The 19648-nt window shown below is 35.4% G+C and overlaps 2 protein-coding genes across 2 annotated transcripts; one reads left to right on the top strand and one right to left on the bottom strand.

The window, feature by feature from the left end:
- On the top strand, window positions 1-2407 carry map1lc3cl (microtubule-associated protein 1 light chain 3 gamma, like). The gene is made up of 4 exons (XM_051127855.1): window positions 1-843; window positions 1219-1274; window positions 1369-1475; window positions 1722-2407. Exons 1-4 carry the CDS (start codon window positions 786-788, stop codon window positions 1879-1881), a joined length of 381 nt encoding a protein of 126 aa, XP_050983812.1. The 5' UTR covers window positions 1-785; the 3' UTR covers window positions 1882-2407.
- A 2277-nt stretch (window positions 2408-4684) lies between these two features.
- Window positions 4685-18079, bottom strand: ehd1a (EH-domain containing 1a). The gene is made up of 5 exons (XM_051127826.1): window positions 17380-18079; window positions 13484-13581; window positions 8411-8823; window positions 5931-6095; window positions 4685-5849 (listed from the first exon to the last, which is right to left on the bottom strand). The coding sequence occupies exons 1-5, from the start codon at window positions 17775-17777 to the stop codon at window positions 5322-5324; spliced, it is 1602 nt and encodes a 533-aa protein (XP_050983783.1). The 5' UTR covers window positions 17778-18079; the 3' UTR covers window positions 4685-5321.
- Window positions 18080-19648: the final 1569 nt, after the last annotated feature.

Genomic DNA, 19648 nt, shown 5'->3' on the forward strand with positions numbered 1-19648 from the left:
CTAAATAAAATGTAACATGCATTTTGTTTGATTCCTCCTATTTTGGTAAAATAATTAACAATTTGCAAATTCTGCAAGTTGTATGTGTGTGTGTGTGTGTGTGTATATATATATATACATATATATATAGGCTAGTGTGTTTGTATGTTACCTTTTACACTGGATGTCTGTACATGATTCAGTGATTCATGAACTTCTAATTAAGATTCAGTGATTTCCTCTATTTTTCAATACAAAGAACGTATTCAAAACGTGTCACACCCTGCGGCATAAACGGTCTACTTCAATATGCACCACATGACATAAGCCTATGCTTGTATTTGTCCCGTTAGCTTGAGTTTAGGGAACTCCTCTGTGTCTCACGTCTGTCACGTCTGTTGTTCACTCTGGTGTTACACAAACTAATGCCGTGATTCGTAAAAGTCACAGCTGAACTTCAAATAACCACTGTCTGTGAATGTTTTGCTCATTTACAGCGACCAGTTCATTATTGATCGAGTGCAAGGACGCCAGAGGCTCTGAAGAGGTTTTGAAGAGCTTATGTAACAGTTCATATCCTAATATGATCGCAAGGTCTTTAATTACGCGCAAGCACTCTCATCTTTTCACACCTCAGTCTGTCCTCCCCCTAAACACACACACACACCAGTATAAAGGCCGAGCCCTGCGAGCAGAAAGCAGGCATTTGAGACGGCATCCACCCATAGGCACTTCGTCAGCCCGGACACAGCCTCCTCCTACCTCACCATCGTACAGGTCTCCAGCCTCGCCAGACTTAAATCAGAATGCCTCCCTACGAGAAATCAATGGAAATTACGCCTTTCAAGCAAAGGAAGTGCTTAGGTAAGTCATGACATCAACATTCAACTCATGAAACGTTATTTCAATAATTCCTCTACATCACTTGTTTTGGATCATTGGAGAAATACTCTTGTACATTTATGCTTTTCTTTTTCATAATCCACATTTTTCTTCACTTAAAAGTGGGCGCGGCCATTTGTACATTTTATGGGTGTGGCTTCCGGTCTCATCCGCATCCAGCTATTTTTAGCTACAAAACAGCTTGTTTTGCTGCTTGATATTGCAAATTGGCGTGTCTTACAATATTATTTTAATGTATTATCAACAAGAAAAGATTATGTCTACATTTTTTTGTATTTAAGTAAAACACTTCACCATTCTCAGAAAAATAAAAGAAATGTTGTTCTTCCAATGCAGCAACAAGGAAAGATGAAGTCTGCACTATTCGGTCTAAGTTCCCCAACAAATTACCGGTAAGGTAGCTTATGTTTTTTGTTTTTTTTTAATATGAAATGTTTAAAGAAAAATGATGTTTTTATACTTTGGAATTTTTGTTTTGTATTTTAGGTAATTGTGGAGCGATACCTTCGGGAGAAAAAGCTTCCCCTACTGGACAAAACCAAATTTCTTGTCCCACATGAGCTGACATTAGGACAGTTCCTCAGTCTGCTCAGGTGTGTAGACTCTTTCTTTCAATGATATGATGCAGTTTTAGCTGCATGTGTCAGTGTTTGGCAGCTCAAAAGAAAAAGAGTCGTGGCTTGTTTTGTTGAGTCAGTGTGAATGTGTGCTGCATGAACAGTGAATCATACCTATGCTGCTTTGCTGTGGAAATCTGAGGCACCGCCTGAAGTTTTAGGCACTTTCAAGCAATTCTTTTTTAGCAATGCCAACTTCCTGTCTCGCTCTTTCTCTTTCAGAAGTAAGATAGCGCTAGAGGCATCTCAAGCTCTGTACCTACTGATCTCAGGAAAGAACATGTCCTGTTTGTCAGCCAGCATGGGAGAAGTTTACTCCCAGTTCAGAGACCCCGATGGCTTCCTCTACATAACGTATGCATCCCAGGACATGTTCGGATGAAAAGACCCTCGAAAATGAGTATGACGCATAGATCACCTCACACACGTCAAGACTGACGCCTCTTTGAAATCAACTCACTTTTGCTGCTAAATGAAGACTCTCACACCTAAAACCACACCGACCACACAGACTTGCCGAGAGAACTCTTCTGACCTCATCTGACCTAGTTTAGGTTTCTTTGAGGCTAATGTTGAAGTATATTTAAAGAGGTTACAACTGAGCCATCTAATATGAAGAACAGAAAAGTGACGTCACTTGCACTACTTCTCAAGCCGCTCAGTCAACACAAAAAAGGAAGTCTTGTCCCTCAAAGGACCTGGGATGTCCTGTCACAATGAGACAGGTTTTGTTCGATGCTGGTTTCCTTTCCTTGTTCTTTCTGTGACTGTGCATCTGTGCTCCTAAAACAAACACAGAGGAAACGGACAAACAAAAAACTATTTAAGCACCCACTGGAATGAAAATGAGTGCAAACAGCACAGTCATTATGTACTCAGCTTCAACTGCGGTTGGAAAATGCTCAATAAATCAGTTTCGTTCTTTTGAATGTCTGGTTTTATTTGATTCCATACATTCTGTTCAAAAAGAAACAAGATTAACGTGGTGACCATGGGGTTGGGACCTAATTTGCTTATTTTTCATTTGGTTATTTCTGGGGAAGCTTAAAATAATATGGCCAGTTGTTGATCGTTTACATACTCAGGGCAGTGAAGCAATTCCCTACTAGAAATCTGAGTCATTGCTTTTTAGTCTCACACCTCTTCTAAAGATGCATCATCCTTTAACACATGGCTGTAATTAAACAGCATCTCTAATAGAAGGGTTTAGGTTACCGTGTCAGTAAGAAGGAGGTGCTAAACGGGTCAGGTCTAACAAATTACATGGATATACACAATTTAAAAGGCTGTGAATTGCATGTTAGTGTCCCTCACAATGCAACTAGGCACGCATGCTTTAACCTTATCTAGCAAAGCTGTTTTAATTTAAGATTAAGCACATGTGAGATGACGATGGTAATTTTAAACCCTTCGCATCTGCATTTTTACTGTCACTTAGGACATTACTGGGAACTTTAGCACCTTCCTGCAAAGTGTGTTGTGAAAGCACAATGCATTAACTGAGAAATGGCAAAGAGAAAGTTCAAACGGAGGTAAACCGAAGTTTTTAATCAGGCAGAATGCATGCTGATGGTATAAGGTGATAATTAAATGCACATATCACTGCCACAACAAAGTAGTATATATTAAGTTGTTAAGTACTGTTCAAAAGTTTGTCAAATTACATTTATGTTTATTCCTCTGATGGCAAAGCTAAATTTTCAGCAGCTGTTAGTCCAGTGTCACAACATCTTTCAGAAATCATTCTAATATGCTCATTCTTTGTTGAATAGAAAGTTCAAAAGAACAGCGTTTATTTGAAATATATTTTAAGCATGGTCTTAAATTAAGGAGGGCTTGTGGCAAAAATGGCATCAAAATAAAGAAAAATAAATTCAAGCCCCATAAATTCAAGACAAAGCGACTAAAAATGTCTCTGCACAACTAAACAGTGTATTATGGCTGTTGCGATTAAAATTAAGTGTGAAAATGAATTTAAAGCATCAATTTGCCGAATTACATTTAGCTCACACTAAATCAGGTTGCTTTTACGCGCTGTTACATGCGTTGAGCCTTAAAACCAATCAAACACTTTTCTGTTGAACTTTGGAATGCATTGGCCAATCAGAGGCGCTTACATTAGTCAGCGCTGACGCTCGCGAATTCCCTCATCATAAACAACACAATGCAGATACGATGTAAATAAAAGATTAATTTCGTAGTTTCAGTGATTATAACGGGTGTTTTTACGTAATTTGTGCTAGATTGGACTACAGGATCGACATGTTTGTCTGTGAAGCCAGAATGTGACGTGCCCAAAACGCAGGTACAAAACAAAAACGTTTTTTATATTGTTTTCTATATCGATATTAACAGTCATTGTTATAACATACAGAACAATAATCTACAATTGTGATTTTTGTAATAATATTGCAGCCCTATGAGCTTTACATGTATAATTTAGACAGCCTACAATTTTAAACAGACTATATTGATAACAGCAAATGTTGCCCCTTAATGGAAAGTTAATTTCTGACCCTGGTATAAGGTGATAATGAAATGCACATATCACTGCTAAAAGAAAGTATTCTATATATATTAATTTGTTAAGCACTGTTCTAAAGTTTGTCAAATTACATTTATTAATTTATTCCTGTGATGGCAAATCTTACTGACCCTAAACTTTTGAGACATTCTTAAAATGTAGTGTAAACAAATATTTTAGGCATATTTAAGAAAAACGTTGATCTGAACACAAGAGGTGGTCTTTTTCTTTTCAGCCAATAAAGTGTTGCAAGAGGGTGCACATTACATAAAACTAAGAAAGTGAGCCAACTTCGTAAAAAAGAACAAACAAACAAAAAAAAAAATCAGTTGTCAACTCCCAATAGCTTCCAGGAAACAAGACAGTACAGTACATCACTTCAACATGCCTAAACATAACTTCATAAGCAGAGAGAAATACGACGCCGTCATTGCATTACTACCATTCCAAAGCAGACCTCAGATTTTCCACTCAAATTCAACAGCTCAATCGATGCAAGTACATAGTTTTCTGTCAGTGCTCATGAAAACAGATGACAGATAAAGGTGCACATCTTTCACAGCTGTCAATGGTGGCATTTGTTTCCAAAGGTTTCACTACACATTGTAATTTGGAAAATGTTTTTAAATGTAGAAAACTCAACCAGTCTTTGAAGCACGGCTTACAAAAAAACTCTTTTATTGTAATTGCTGCATTCAAATGAAGGTGAGGATTTCAGATCACAAGATCCCAAAGGAAAGGAAAGATACACCCTCAAAGAGAATACATATACTGATACACAGTTTAGAGATATTAAATCAAAAGAAGACAGTATTCAAAAAACAGATAAAATAGCTTTAAAGGAAAAGAATAAGTTAAAGAAGTTTTGCAACAACAACAAAAAAAAAAAAAAAAAAAAACAGCAATCAATATTTTGGAGTTACTGTATTAAACATGTTCACATTTGTTTTTTAATTCAACTCAATTTTGCCTGCTGCTTCACAATCTCAATCAAATGCCCATTAAACAGTACCATAGAACTTTGCGATCAATTTTAATTCTTTCTGCGCTCATAGTGGTTTCTCCATTTCCAAGCCATATTAAAATTTAAGAAATAGAAAGAAAAAGTCTTTCACTGGCACACAAGTTCTTGGTCTCAGTCCTATCATTCTTAGCCAAGCATTTGTGATTAAGACAGAAATCGAGTTCCTGAAGGCTGGTTAGTCAACTGAATGGTCAAAACAAGCTGGAAGATATGGCTTGGGCACTTTGGAATGTAGCTGAGAGCCACGGAAATCCAACCAACTCAAACCGGCTCTTTAATTTTGCTCCTGCCTTTTGGAAGGTGGCACAAGGTGAGCAGGAAGTTTGGCCGGAAGCTCGTGCCCCTCAAGCTTTACCTTGATCAGGTGATTCGCAAGCGCAAACTCTTCATCATCCAGATAGCCGTCTTTATCAACATCGGCCAGAGTCCAAATCTTTCCAAGCACTGTGTTTGGCAGCTTGGACTTCACCATCTCTTTCTTAGCCGTGGCGCCGGATACCTTCCCATTAATTGGCGAGAGCGTGTAGAATATTTCGTCGTAGGATGGCTTATCACGGCCTACGATCCATTCCAGCTCATCAATGCCTTCACCTGCGCCTTCTCCATATCCGTGACCGAAGGGTCCGTTCATGGTTCCCTCAAACGCACCACCCTTCACTGACTGGCTGGGCATTGCGGCTTCCTCCTTACGGACCAGCGTCATGAGCTTAGCAATGTCGTTACCTAACATGTCTTCCACTGAATCTAGCAATTTTTGTTTAAAGGCGGGAAATTTGGTGAAGTCTTGAACAGCTAACAACTCCTGCAAAAAAAATATTGTGGTGCGTTTTAATTTTTCCTTATAAAACTTGAATTTATTACATAAAAATTCTTAGCTTCATACCTGCATTTTCTTTAAATTAGGAAAGTCTCCTGGTGAAATGTTGTGCTCTTTCTGAATCTTTTCATATATGGCGCCCAAGTTGTTAATAAGCTCTTTCTTCTTTGAGTCTTTCCCAAATACACTTGGCATCTCTTTCTTCAGAGAACTGATAATGTAAGCATGTACCTAAAAGGAAAGTATTCAATGGACTAGAATTAAATACAGATAGCATTTGTGCAACTTAGCGTGTGAGAACTACACTTCTCACAAGTATTAGGTTATTTAATAAAATGAAAAGAAGAAGTGAAACTTTATCCGTGAAACCAAAATACACACTTATTGGGGTTAAAGTTCATAAACATCCAGATAAAAATAAATGTTCAAAAGCCAACACACTGAACTTGAACCCTCATAATCAAAACTTAAATTACTGTAAATAGTGTTGTCAAAACTAGCGCGTTAGCGCAGGCGATTAATTTTTCCAGTTTGTCTGCGTTAAAAATATTTAACACAGTTAACGCAGCGGCTATGGTTGGCAACCCCATTCACAACTGCTGCTTCTGTCTCTTTTTTTCTTGAGAAGAAGTGCGTTCATTTAGTTGCAGAATGTATTCACAACCACATTAAACGAGATACTTTCATACGCACACTCCACTTGCCTCAGCGACTGGTGCTAGTCAAACAAGCGCGTGACGAGGGAGCTTTATTAGAACAACAGCTATACTGTGCTCATAGCATGCACACTTCAATTGCATGCATAAATGTAGTGGAGTGCACTGTAGCCTGTATCATTTCATATTTCATATGACGAACGATGAATGAAAAAAAAAAAAAAAAAATAGCTGCAAGCAGCAGTTACCAGGGTTCAAGCACTTAAGGCATTTAAGCATATAAGAAAACAGACGTTACATAATATTTAGCAAGGCTGTACCCACCTTAATCAATTATTAAAAGCATTTTTGGCAAATCCAGGTCATTTACCATAGAAATAGTGTTTTTAATCCTTTTAAACTGTTATAGCACCAGCTGTGGTCTGATTTCTTTGAGAGTCCAGAGAATTGTACTGCAGTGTTTGTTTTCCAGATTGAGCAAAAAAACCTACGACTAGTTTGCAAAGTTGTCTGGAATGAGGAGTTATATCGTATGATGCGAATATTGCACGTATGTGTGAAAACCATGCAATGTACAATCGCTTACACCCTTGAAAAATTTTTTTTAAAAAAGCAACATCGCCCCCAGTGGCCAATTTCTTTCAAATTTCTCTCAGACATTTTGGGCAATGAGTCGAACAGGCCCACCAAGTTTCGTTCTGATTCGACTGATTTACGACAAATGGTTGCATAGTTATAGCAATTTTCATGCTTTTTCCCTCTAATAGTGCCACCAAGTGGGCAAGCTCTGCAATTTTTTTCCTGCGACCTCAGATTTGGCTCTTACATAAGTGCTCTGAGTTTGGCAAAGATATCTCATTCTGTTCAGGAGTTACAGGCATTTTACTAAAAGTAGCGCTGTCCCTTTCAAATGTTTTGCCGCCCCATTGTGATGGTGAGTCGAAAGTTCAACTTATTTTGGATAATTATTGACATTCACTCTTCAGGCGAAAAACCTAGGACTACTTTGCAAAAGTAGGTTTTTCAAAAAATACGTAATACCTGGAGATTTCGAATCTGCATGCGTTTTGTCTGACGTGAGCGAAGTATTCCAACAACATAAAACACTTGAGTCTGCAACTGACGTTTTAGGAGTTATGAGCGATTTCGTACTTTTGATCGCTGTAGCGCCCCTGTCAGGCCAATTGGGGCGAGCCTTGGTCACATTGTAGGCAGTGTGATTACTACCACTAGTGCTTGATAACTTACAGTTTGCTCTGCATGATCAGTTTTACATGGAGATCGCTGATCTGTGACAGTTCCAACAATTACAACTTTACACTATGCAAAACCCCTAAAAAGAGGAAATCAATAACTTTTGTAGCTTTAAGGATTCATATATATATATTTAATCTAGAATTTAGTGCTTGATAACTTTATTCAATTTCTGTATATTTCCTATTTACTGAAGGGCACAGGTAAATATGACATTTATTGTAATGAGTTTATGCGGAGATTGTTTTAAGATCATTTAAATTAGAAGTGGGGTTTTTTTTAAAGTCTAATAAATGTTAAAATTGATAGCTCTCAATTATGCTGTAATGCTCAATGGTTAAATATTAGGGAAAAAAAAACCATTTCCTAGAGTCAGTAGTATTGTTCATCAGTGATACTCGCCTTCAGTCATAAAACAGATGCCATTAAACAAACATTTAAAATATACCGTTTTTATGTTGTTTCTACATTAGTTTGAAGATTGAATGTGAAATTATTGCAATATAAAAGTATATTTAAAAAGTATATGTTAGCTTGAATTAATCGCATTAATTTCAGGAAAAATGTGTAATTAGTACTACTAACACAGCACTACTTTTGAATGCTAGTGTAAACGTGCAAGAATGTCAGTTTCACCTTAGCAAGACGTGCTCTTTTGATCAGATCATTGAGTTTCCGCAGAGCTGCATTCCGTGGAAGACTTTGAATATCCCTGAAGAGGTCCAGCTCCTCTGCTTCAAACAGCTTCCTGTTTTCTGCGATCAGAAGTGGCTGAGCCCAAAATGAGCCGATGTACACTCTGACCACCTCAGGGGTGTTGATGATCTTCCCCAGTGACCACATGAGGGCACCATATACCCTCATCAGCTGCTGGGTGCTGATCTGGTCAGCTTTGTTCAGAACCACACGCATCTTGTCCTCATGGTTTTTTAGGGCCTTGATCACCTCTGAGAACTCATCAGAAATGTCCAGCTTGTGGGCGTCGAAGAGCAAAATGATTCTGTCCACTCGTTCAGCAAACCACTCAAGAACTGCTGCAAAGTCATAGCCTGCAATTGAGAGAAGTTAGAAAGAAGTGCATTAGATTGGGCCCTAAATCAAAGCTCTGGAAAGAGGAAGTCTGCATGCAACATGCTTTATTTTAGAAAAGGAGGTCAGGGATAATGGATTTGATTAGTGACAGTGTCATCCGATCTCAGTGAATTCAGATCACTGTAAACAGCAACTATAAAGCCGTGTATTCAGAAAGAAAGAGATCTGCTGACTGTGAAATCCCCCGTGTAGAGGAATTGAAAGGTGACTATCATCATTGTGCATTTATTTATTTCCAGTAGAGAACCTGTGGTGGTACTGGCAAGGTAAAAACCATAGAAAAAATCTTTTTAGGAAAAGAATAGGTGACTCATTAACCCACAAAAATCAGAACTTGAGGTTGAAGTAAACTCCAAAGATTTGCATCAAAAGATCTATTAACCAAAATCAGCAACAAGACTGTCAGAACTATAAAAAAAAATATACATGGTATGAATATGAGGTTAATATACTGTATTATAATTTTTTAAAAATAATTCAATTATTATATTTATTGAAAACTATTATAATTATAACATTTTAATTAATGAAAATAATAAAAAAAGACAAACACTATTTTTTACCTACAATGATAATAATAATATAATAATAGTAATATAAATTGTTTTTGAAAGCTGCATTTAAAATCTGTATGCAGAAAAAAAAAATAACATGAGGTTACAGTAAAGTGTTGTACAGAAATAAAGAAAATATGGTATGGATATGAGGCTGATATGAAATAAAATACATAATGTAAAAATAAAACAAATATATAAATAAAATTAAAGAAAAGTTAAAAATACTTTAAAATTAGTTTTAGTTTAGTTTTGTTAAAATTAAAACAGATGTTTTGATTTATTTTAAATGATTATATAAATATTAAATTTAGTTCTAACATTTTTAATTATTAAAAATGTACAAAAACAAAAGGCCATACTTTTTTAATGATCACAAAATAAATTGTTTTTGAAAGTTGCACTGAAAATATAAACACCAACTTTTATTATAAAAAAAAATTAAATTAAATTAAAAAATAAAATCGCTGCAGTGGCCAGTGAACAATTTTCACACTCAAAAAATAAAACCTAATGTGAGTACTAAACTTCTAAAAGCTATCACAATCGAAAAATTAAATAAAATAAAATTAACAATAGCTGCAGGGGTCAGTGACAAACTGTCACAATCGAAAAATAAAATAAAATAAAATAAAATAAAATAAAATAAAATAAAATAGCTGCAGTGGCCAGGGAAAAATGACCACAATCAAAAAATAAAATAAAATAAATGCAGTGGTCATTGAAAACGATCACAATCAAAAAAGAAATAAAATGGCTGCAGTAGTTAGAAAAACTGAAACATCATCACAATGAAAAAAAACAACAAAACAAAATACAATAAAATAAAATAAAAAAATAGCTGCAGTGGTCAGTGAGAGAGTGAGAGGTGCTTCTGGGAAACTGCTAACATTTTCTGAGCAAAATCTCACATGACCCTGTACCACACAGGAACTTTTAGTTCCACATTTTAAAGTGGATTCTAGCTCATGACCCTATTTCCAGCCATTTGCCGTAAACACACCTTCCCACATGGACAAACTCCATTTGCAATAGTAGACGCAAGCGGCACAATGACATCATAACAGGAACCCACAGCAACACATGGAGCACAAAGGCCGTTTGAGCCGCAGTCGGACAGAAATGCTTCAACGGCCTTTCATGCTTAATCCCACACAGCCACAACTGCGGGATAGTCGGCTGTGTCTCTGTTGGGACTAGTGATGAGGAAGCCTCGGGGTCTGTAGCACGAGTGCTGTGTGTCTATGGTATGCAGGGCACCTTGATCTCAGTATCTGGTTACTGGCTTAACAGGCCCCGGGAAGGGACAAAAGGGTCATGTGATTTCTTGAGACATATCCTGTAACAATGCCACATTTCAGTTTAACAGCTGTCTCTTTGTGATGTCCCTATCTGTATCTACAGTTGTAGTCTCCAGTGAGTTGACACATAGGCCAACTCAGCATTTCCTTCTGATTCTTCCTGTTCACAGCTGAATAACAATAGAGTTCAAGCATACTAGATAATGACTGTGTGGAAAATTGGACAACTCAACAAAACACAAGTACCAGCTACTAGTCATATGATGACGCATCTCCACCCACAAAACCTTTTCAGTGGTATTAAAAGAGGGAACTGGGAACAATGTGGTCAGGATTATTTTGGCACAATAGTTTTATCCCTACTAACATTAGCATTATGCCAGAGGTTCAACTGCTTTTAGATTGGGGATTTATGCACAGTGAACAAACTTGCATGAACAGTTATGACATCCTGTTTTATTTTTGTTACATCTTCATTTAATGAAACACATCATAATATTAGTGGAGAAAAGTTATTCAAATATTTCCTGTTTTATAGAAAATCCACTTAAGATTGTACACAAAAGAGTGAACAGGAAAGGAAGTCAGACTTGTTTTACTTGTTTTTCATCACAAAAACAAAACCTTAAAGGGGTCATCGGATGCCCATTTTCCACAAGTTGATTTGATTCTTTAGGGTCTAAACTTAAAAGCCTATAATATACTTATGTTAAAAATTCCCAATGGTAGAGTAAAACAACACCCTTTTACCTTGTCAAAATGAGCTCTGCAAAAATCATCCCATTCTGATGATTTGTTTCTTTAAATGCAAAGGAGCTCTGCTCGCCCCGCCCCTCTCTTCTCTCTGTGGAGTGACGAGCTGTGCTCAGAGAGATTGTTTACTTTAGCTGCATTTAGCCACAAAACTTTCTAACTAGCAAGTTATTAGGAAAGGTGATTGCAGAGATTCATAAAAAAAACCCTTACATTCACTTCTGCTGTAGGTGAAGCTGGATCACAAATGATTTGTGCAAACATAGAAGCATTTATGTAGATCGAGAGGCTCATTCCCTCAACAAACAAACGTAATCCACTGCATCTTCAGCGGCTCAGATGTCGGGAGTAAATGATGACCACTAAGTTCGTTATTACATCCATCAGCACAAGACCTCAATCGCTCAATCAGAGATATTCTTGTCTAACTTACGTCCCTGCTCCAGTATTGAAACAATGGAGGTTGGACTGTTACAGCTGATTTAGGGCGGGTCTGAGGTAAGACGCTCATGTCAATCAACTATCATGGGAGCGGCCTCTGTTGGTGTGATGCCACAACGACGGGCATCTGAGAATGGCTCGATTTGAAAAAGGGGATATTATTTGTACAGATTAATTAAAAACCACTGCATGGATTTTTATCATTATAGGGTAGATTTGTACATACACCACCAACACACAATAATGTTCAAACAACATGTAAAAGTGAACTTAGCATCCGATGACCCCTTTAAAGCTGACACATTATGAAAATCTGACTTTTTCCATGTTTAAGTGCTATAATCGGCTCCCAGGTGCATCTACCAACTCAGAAAATTTGAAAAAGGACAATCCAGTAACTTTATTTTGGTAAGCCTTTTTCTGCAAGCATGTGAAAAAACGTCACTTCCCCCTTGACGTAGAAAGCGGGATCTTATTATAATTTTACTGGCCCTTAATCTTCAAGTTTCCACCCACGGCACCGCCACAGACGAGCATAGAACACTATTTAGAGTCCCAGCCTCAGAGACAAAAGAGCAGTGGATTATTTATTTACTGTATGTTACACGGCTGCCACACAGATCTAATATAAACATGCAATTTCTCTCCCAGCTGTTTATCTTCACATACATAACCAACTGTTTTGTTTTTACCATAAATTTGTGTGTATTTGACAGTTTAAGCGCAATAAGACGTGAAAGAGAACTTGATTTAGTACTCATATTAGGACTGCACAATTAATCAAATTTCTAATCATGATTACAATTACAGATGCCACAATTATGTAATTATTCAAAGGCACAATTACAAAAAATAAATAAATAAAAAAATCCACTTACATTATTCTGCGTTCTTAAGGGGTGTTTGTGTGTGTGTGTGAGAGAGAGAGAGTGTGTATTTTTCCTACAGGCTATCTTAAGGTTTTTTTTTTCATTGTTTTAATTTTTACATTTTTAAATTGTAACTTTTTTATATTTAAAGAGGGTATGAGGGTGTATATCAAAAAATATATATTTTTTTTATAATAAATGTATTACTAATTATTTTAAATTCTGAAGCAATTTATTTGTATTTATTTTATGTATTAACATTTTAAAGTAACACATTAAAAAAAATATATATACATTATTTTTATTGCTGGCTTTTGTTGTTGTTAATTAACTTATATGTGAACCTGGACCACAAAACCAGTCATAAGTAGCACGGGAATATTTGTAGCAATACAAACGTAATGTCCGCACACTGATACTGCTCCATAAAAGTGTTTATTGCAACTTTGATTAGCAATATGCATCGCTAAGAACTTAATTTGGAAAACTTGTCAATATTTTGATTTTTTTTGCACCCTCAGAGTCCGGATTTTCAAATTGTAGTTGTATCTCAGCCAAATATTGTCCTATCCTAACAAACATCAGATGATGTATAAATCTCAACTTTGACCCTTAAAACTGACCCTTACGACTGGTTTTGTGGTCCAGGGTCACATATGTAAAAATAAAATAAGCCAGAAAGCACCCAAGCCTGCTGACCTCTGCTGATCCGTTGTTTTTCCCCTGACAGGATGCCCGGAGTATCGATGATACTGATGCTCTCCAAAACGGGGTTGTTTAGCTGAGCACACATAAACCTGCATGCAGAGAGAGAGAGATAGAGAATGTCATACAAGGAAAGCAGAAGAGACCATAACAGGTTTGGTGAGATTTGAAGCCGAAATATTACACCACTCTCTTCCTACTCTTTCTTTGCATTATCTGAAAATACTATGAAGAGCAAGAGTCAAAATGTTTCGCAAACAGGTGTTATTAGCATATTAGTAATTAATCACATTGGGAAAACAGTTGCTCAATTTTTTAAAAACCACAGGAATATTTTACTTCCTTGTGTAACTAGATAAATGTAAAAGTCAGCATGAGACCAGGACTAAAGCTGAAATCTCAGAACTATCAGTCTTCTTCTGTAATAACATGAAATGAACTGATTATACAAAGATGTGGATTGTTTACAGTGATTAGCAGTTCTTCTCCCTGTTAGCCTACAGCACTACCCAACCGCATGCTAATACGCATATGCGAATCTCTGTCACAAGACTGAAGCTTACTGCTAGAACTTTCCAAATGAAGCACAGAAAACACTAGAGTGAAGCTGTTTCCCACAGACATCAAAAACAAGACATACAGGATTAGGAAATGCACTACCAGTCAAAAGTTTTTGAACAGTAAGGTTTTTTTTAAAGAAGTCTCTTCTGCTCACCAAGCCTGCATTTATTTGATACAGCAAAAACAGTAACATTTTGAAATATTTTTACTATTTAAAATAACCGTTTTCTATTTGAATATATTTTTAAATGTAATTTATTCCTGTGATTTCAAAGCTGAATTTTAGCATCATCCAGTCACATGGTCCTATACAGCAAATTAGAATATCATAATGATTTCTGAAGGATCATATGACTGGAGTAATGATGCTGAAAATACAGCTTTGATCACAGGAATTAATTACTTTTTAAAATATATTCATACAGAAAGCAATTAAAAAGTAAGTTAATAGTTAAATATTAAGTTAAATTGTAAAAATATTTGACATATTACTGCTTTTCTGCATTTTACTGCGGAGCAGAAGAGACTTAAAAACATTAAAAATCTTACTGTTCAAAAACTTTTGACTGGTAGCGTAGGCTTTACTTTAAAACAAAAAAGCACCGTTTAAGCTAATAGTTTAGTCATTTTTAAACTTGTTTAAGGGCAAAACTTTGATGTAGGCCAAGACAAGTGACTCAGAAACTGGAGGATTCATGATTACATTTCATTGTTCTTACTGTTTGACAACGCACTTCTGTGTCATCTAATAACAAAGTTTAAGAAATTAGATTTAGACGAGAGACAGAGAACAGAACATGTAACGCTGAAACAATTTGCACGCCCTTTTCCACCAGGCCAAAAAAGCTCTTGGGAGACGCTATTGCAGTACTGCAGTGTGAAGTATCATGAAGTACTATAAGTTGGGCTGAAAAAAAACTAATATATTCATTGCGGAAAGAAAGCACAGGCAATCTTGTGACAAAACGTTCGTTGAACAGTCTGCACTATTGAGACAAACATGCTATAATGCAAAATAAGGGAATTTCTAAAATTTGAATATGCATGCGAGTTTGACATTTTGAAATATTCAGTCTGAAAATGGAACCAGTTTACTCTGCTTTTATATTCCATCATTTCACAACGACCACAAATAATCACGTGACCAACACTAAGCGTGGAAAAAAGGGAAATATGCTACCAAATAAATATCATTATGATGATATTGCGGGTTTTATGGTTCTCTTTTTGGGATCAAATATTTAGGTCTGCTGCATCAGCCTTGAACTTTTTTTAAACAAGCATATGGCAGAGCGCTGGTAATCCCAGCCTGTTTCAATCCGCTTGAGTAGACAACATCTGACGCCACCCAGAAATCTGCTACAGTTATTTTACAGGGAATGTGGAAGTTGTTCAAACTGGCATCGCATAACATCACACATGTACTGCACGTGGACTAAATGTCCTGGTTAGGTGTTGCCTCATGGACTGTAACTGTGATAGTAGGTAAGTTAAAGACAAACAGACTAACAACTCAAGACAAACTCAAGCTGGCTGTGTGACACCTGCTTTCAGCAAATGCTATGACTCAGTCCAACAAACACGGAAACTATGACACGTAACTTTCTAGAAACTAAATAATGACTCTATTACTGTGATGTCATGATTAAAAACAAATGGATACAGTAAAGTCCCTTTGTTCATCTATTAAGTTACTAAAAATACTTTAAAATGCAATTAATATAAAAAGACTTACGCCTATAATGATTTTTTTCTTAAAAAACTGTAAAGCAATTATGTTTCAGAAATTTCTATTATTTAAAGATTTTTATTTTTATTTTATTCACCACTATTCTTTTTAACAAAGTCAGTGTGACAAACTAACATGAAGAAAAAACAATATTTTGCCACATGACAGGAAAACCATAACACAGATAAGACCCATTTAGACCCTCGTGACTGTTTATAAAAAATTCAATGCATATTATTATTATACAGTATACAGATATAAATAATGTATATGTTTCTGAAAATGTTTTGTTCAGCTCAAGTAGAGAAACCCTAAGAAATGAATAATATTTGTACACTACCATAGTTTTTTTTTTTTTTTTTTAAAGATTTTTAATGTTATTAATTATATAAATTATTTATTAATTAATAGTTATTAATTATATGTTATTAATTAATGTTATTAAGTATATTATTTTAATCTTCTGTTCACCAAGCCTGCATTTATTTTATCGAAAGTACAGCAAAACAGTAAAATTGTAAAATATTTTTTACTATTTAAAATAATTTGACTATATTTTAAAATGTGATTTATTCCTGTGATTGTACAGCTGAATTTTAGCATCATTACTCCAGTCTTCAGTGTCACATGATCCTTCAGAAATCATTCTAATATGCCAATTTGCTGTTCAATAAATATTTTATTTATTATTATTATGTTAAAAACAGCTGAGTAGAATTTTTCTGATGAAAAGAAAGTTCAGAAGAACAGCATTTTTGAAATCTTTTGTAACATTACGTTTGTAACTAATGTCTTTACCATCAATTTAAAGCATTCTTGGTAAATAAAAGTAATAATTTAAATATAAAAAAAAATTATACTGACTCCAAGCTGGATATTTCTATTCATCAAAGAATACTGAACAAAAGTACTCAACTGTTTTAAATATTAATGATGATAATAATGATAATAATAAATGTTTCTTGAGCAAATCAGCATATTAGAATGATTTCCGAAGGATCGTGTGACACTAAAGACTAGAGTTATATTAAAAATGTAGTTTTGATCACAGGAATAAATTACATTTTAAAATATATTTAAATAGTCAGCAGTTATTTTAAATAGTAAAAATATTTTAAAATTCACTGTTTACTGTTTTTGCTGTACTTTAGATCAACTGAATGGCTTGGTGAACAGAAGACACTTCTTTTCATCTTTTCAAAAACATTAAAAATCTTACTGCTTAACTTTTTACTTGTGGATACAACAATTTGACCTTATAGAAACAAGATATTTGAAAATCTACGAATGTTTTGTTTTCGTAATAGACATAAATACAGAAATCACAAGAATTTGGCACGAGCGTTTTTACTAGATAATATCAATTTACGACTGGCCCATGTGTCAAACATTTGCCAGAGGTAAAAATAACAGATGCTGGAGTGTCAGCAACTGCAGTTTCTCTCAAGTCAATGAAGTGACACGTACTTAAGCGTAATTTCCTGATTCACAAACATAAGGCAAGCCTTAATTTTAACCAATACCACACTTGTCAGTCCATACACAATCACAATTTACTTTCTTATCAGTGGACCCTTTACACGATAAATGGGTGTATTACCTATTGAGGAAAGCGTTTCCAAAGGCGTTGAGTTTTCGGAAAGGCTTTTTTGGATCCACAACGAGCGCATTGCCAGGTATCACGCCTTCCTGTTCACCGTGCATAACCGCTATGAAGGAATCCGTCGTCGGCTCGGGGCCTATTCTCATCCCGGGGAAATCCTGCTCCATCAAATGCCTAATGAAGGTGGTCTTCCCGGTCGAGTACTGTCCCACCAGCAGCACCATGGGCTTGTTGTCAAAGTCAGCATCTTCTAACGCCGGTGAATGGAAGTCGTGGAAATGATAGGTGTCTTCCAGAGGGAAGAGTTTGGTGCGATAGAGGCGTTTTAGTCCCTCCGACACGTTTTGGAAAAGTTCTGGGTCTTTCTTTCCCTCTCTGTTAGACCAGCTGAACATGATGGTCGTTGTGCGACGTTCCTAATTCGAAAGGAAAAGACTTCTGCTTTCAAACGCTCGCCACAAACCCAGGCAACCTCTGTCGAAAGTTTGACTGTCCCACCCCTGTACAGTCTCCCTACGTAGGCTATGACTTGATGCAGCACTTCCCGCTGGCAAACCCCTGAAGTGTAATGCAACGCGTATATCATCAGGGACTGTCGCAACTCTCTTCTATGACTATAGAACACGTCGTTACACTAATTCTATTCTAATCCGTTCTTAACTTTATGCTTGTGTCTAAACCAACTGCGGTTTGCATGCGGAAACTTCATAATAAAAGCATCGGTTTTGCAAAAATAAACATAGTCATTTATTCAGGTAGGGTTACCTAAAGTATTAATATGAGGGAGGTAGTACTGGAGCATGCATAATAAATATATTCTTGATATGAAATCGCCAGACAACAGAACCATTAAACACCAAAACACTGTGGCTACGTGGCTCTTATGAATGATGTTATTTCTGAACGTAGTTAATACGCACGAGTGTTTTCTGTTTTTCTATTGGTCACTGTTTTTTTTTACATAACTGTTCTGTAAAACATGATTCAGTACACCATCTTAACATATTTAAGGCTTCATTAAGACATTTTAATATAAAAATGAAAAAATTAATTAATTAATGAATTAGTTAAAAAGTTGTACAAATGTTTATTCAGAAATTTAAAATTATTATAATAGAAGGCTTGTCACTTACAAAACTGAAAAGTTAAATAATTAGGGCTCATTCTATTTTAATATGAATTGACACAGAATACTGATTAGGCAACAGTGGACTCTTGTGGACACCAGTAGTAAAATCAGAGCTTTTACTGAGTTACACAATACAAACGAATGATCATTTGTGCATTTAGAAATAATTAGATAGGCCACCAATAAAAAAAAGTCACAGTAAGATTTGTAATGTTTTTTTCTCTTATGCTCAACAAACCTGCAGTTATTTGATCCAAAATACAGCAAAAACATTTTTACTTTTTAAAATAACTGCTTTCTACTTGAATATATCTTCAAGTGTAATTTATTCCTGTGATCAAATCTAAATTTTCAGCAATATTACTCCAGTCTTCAGTGTCACATGATCCTTTCGTTCTCATATGCTGATTTGCTGTTCAAAAAATTATTATTATTAGCAATATTTAAAGCAGTTGAGAACATTTATTTAGGATTCTTTGATGAATAGAAAGATCCAAAGAGCAGCATTTATCTGAAATAAAAAGCTTTTGTAACATTATACACTATACCATTCAAAAGCTTGGAGTCAGTATATATTTTTTTATGCTTTAAATTGATCAAAAATGATGATAAAGGCATTTATAATGTTACAAAAGATTTCTATTTCGGATAAATGCTGCTCTTCTGAACTTTCTATTCAAAGGAACCTGAAAAAATTCTACCCAGCTGTTTTTAACATAATAATAATAAATGTTTCTTGAGCAGCAAATCAGAATATTAGAATGATTTCTGAAGGATCATGTGACTGGAGTTATGATGCTAAAATTACAGCTTTGAAATCACAGGAATAAATTACAATACAAAGTTATTTTAAATAGTAAAAATACTTCAAAATTTGACTGTTTTTGCTGCATTTTGGATCAAATAAATGCAGGCTTGGTGAGCAGAAGAGACTTCTTTTTAAAAAAAAAAAAAACATTAAAAATCTTTATTATTATAATTATCTATTATTTCTAAATACACAAATTATCATTTTTACAAACCATGTTTTTGTATGACCAATTATGAGATACAGATGCACTAGATACATTTTAATATACAGTTCTATGTACAAGATAAGGCATCCTGTAGAAAGGATAGGCACCGCATGCTTCCGGC

Source organism: Labeo rohita, chromosome 14 (assembly GCF_022985175.1).
Source record: "Labeo rohita strain BAU-BD-2019 chromosome 14, IGBB_LRoh.1.0, whole genome shotgun sequence".
Taxonomy (NCBI): domain Eukaryota; kingdom Metazoa; phylum Chordata; class Actinopteri; order Cypriniformes; family Cyprinidae; genus Labeo; species Labeo rohita.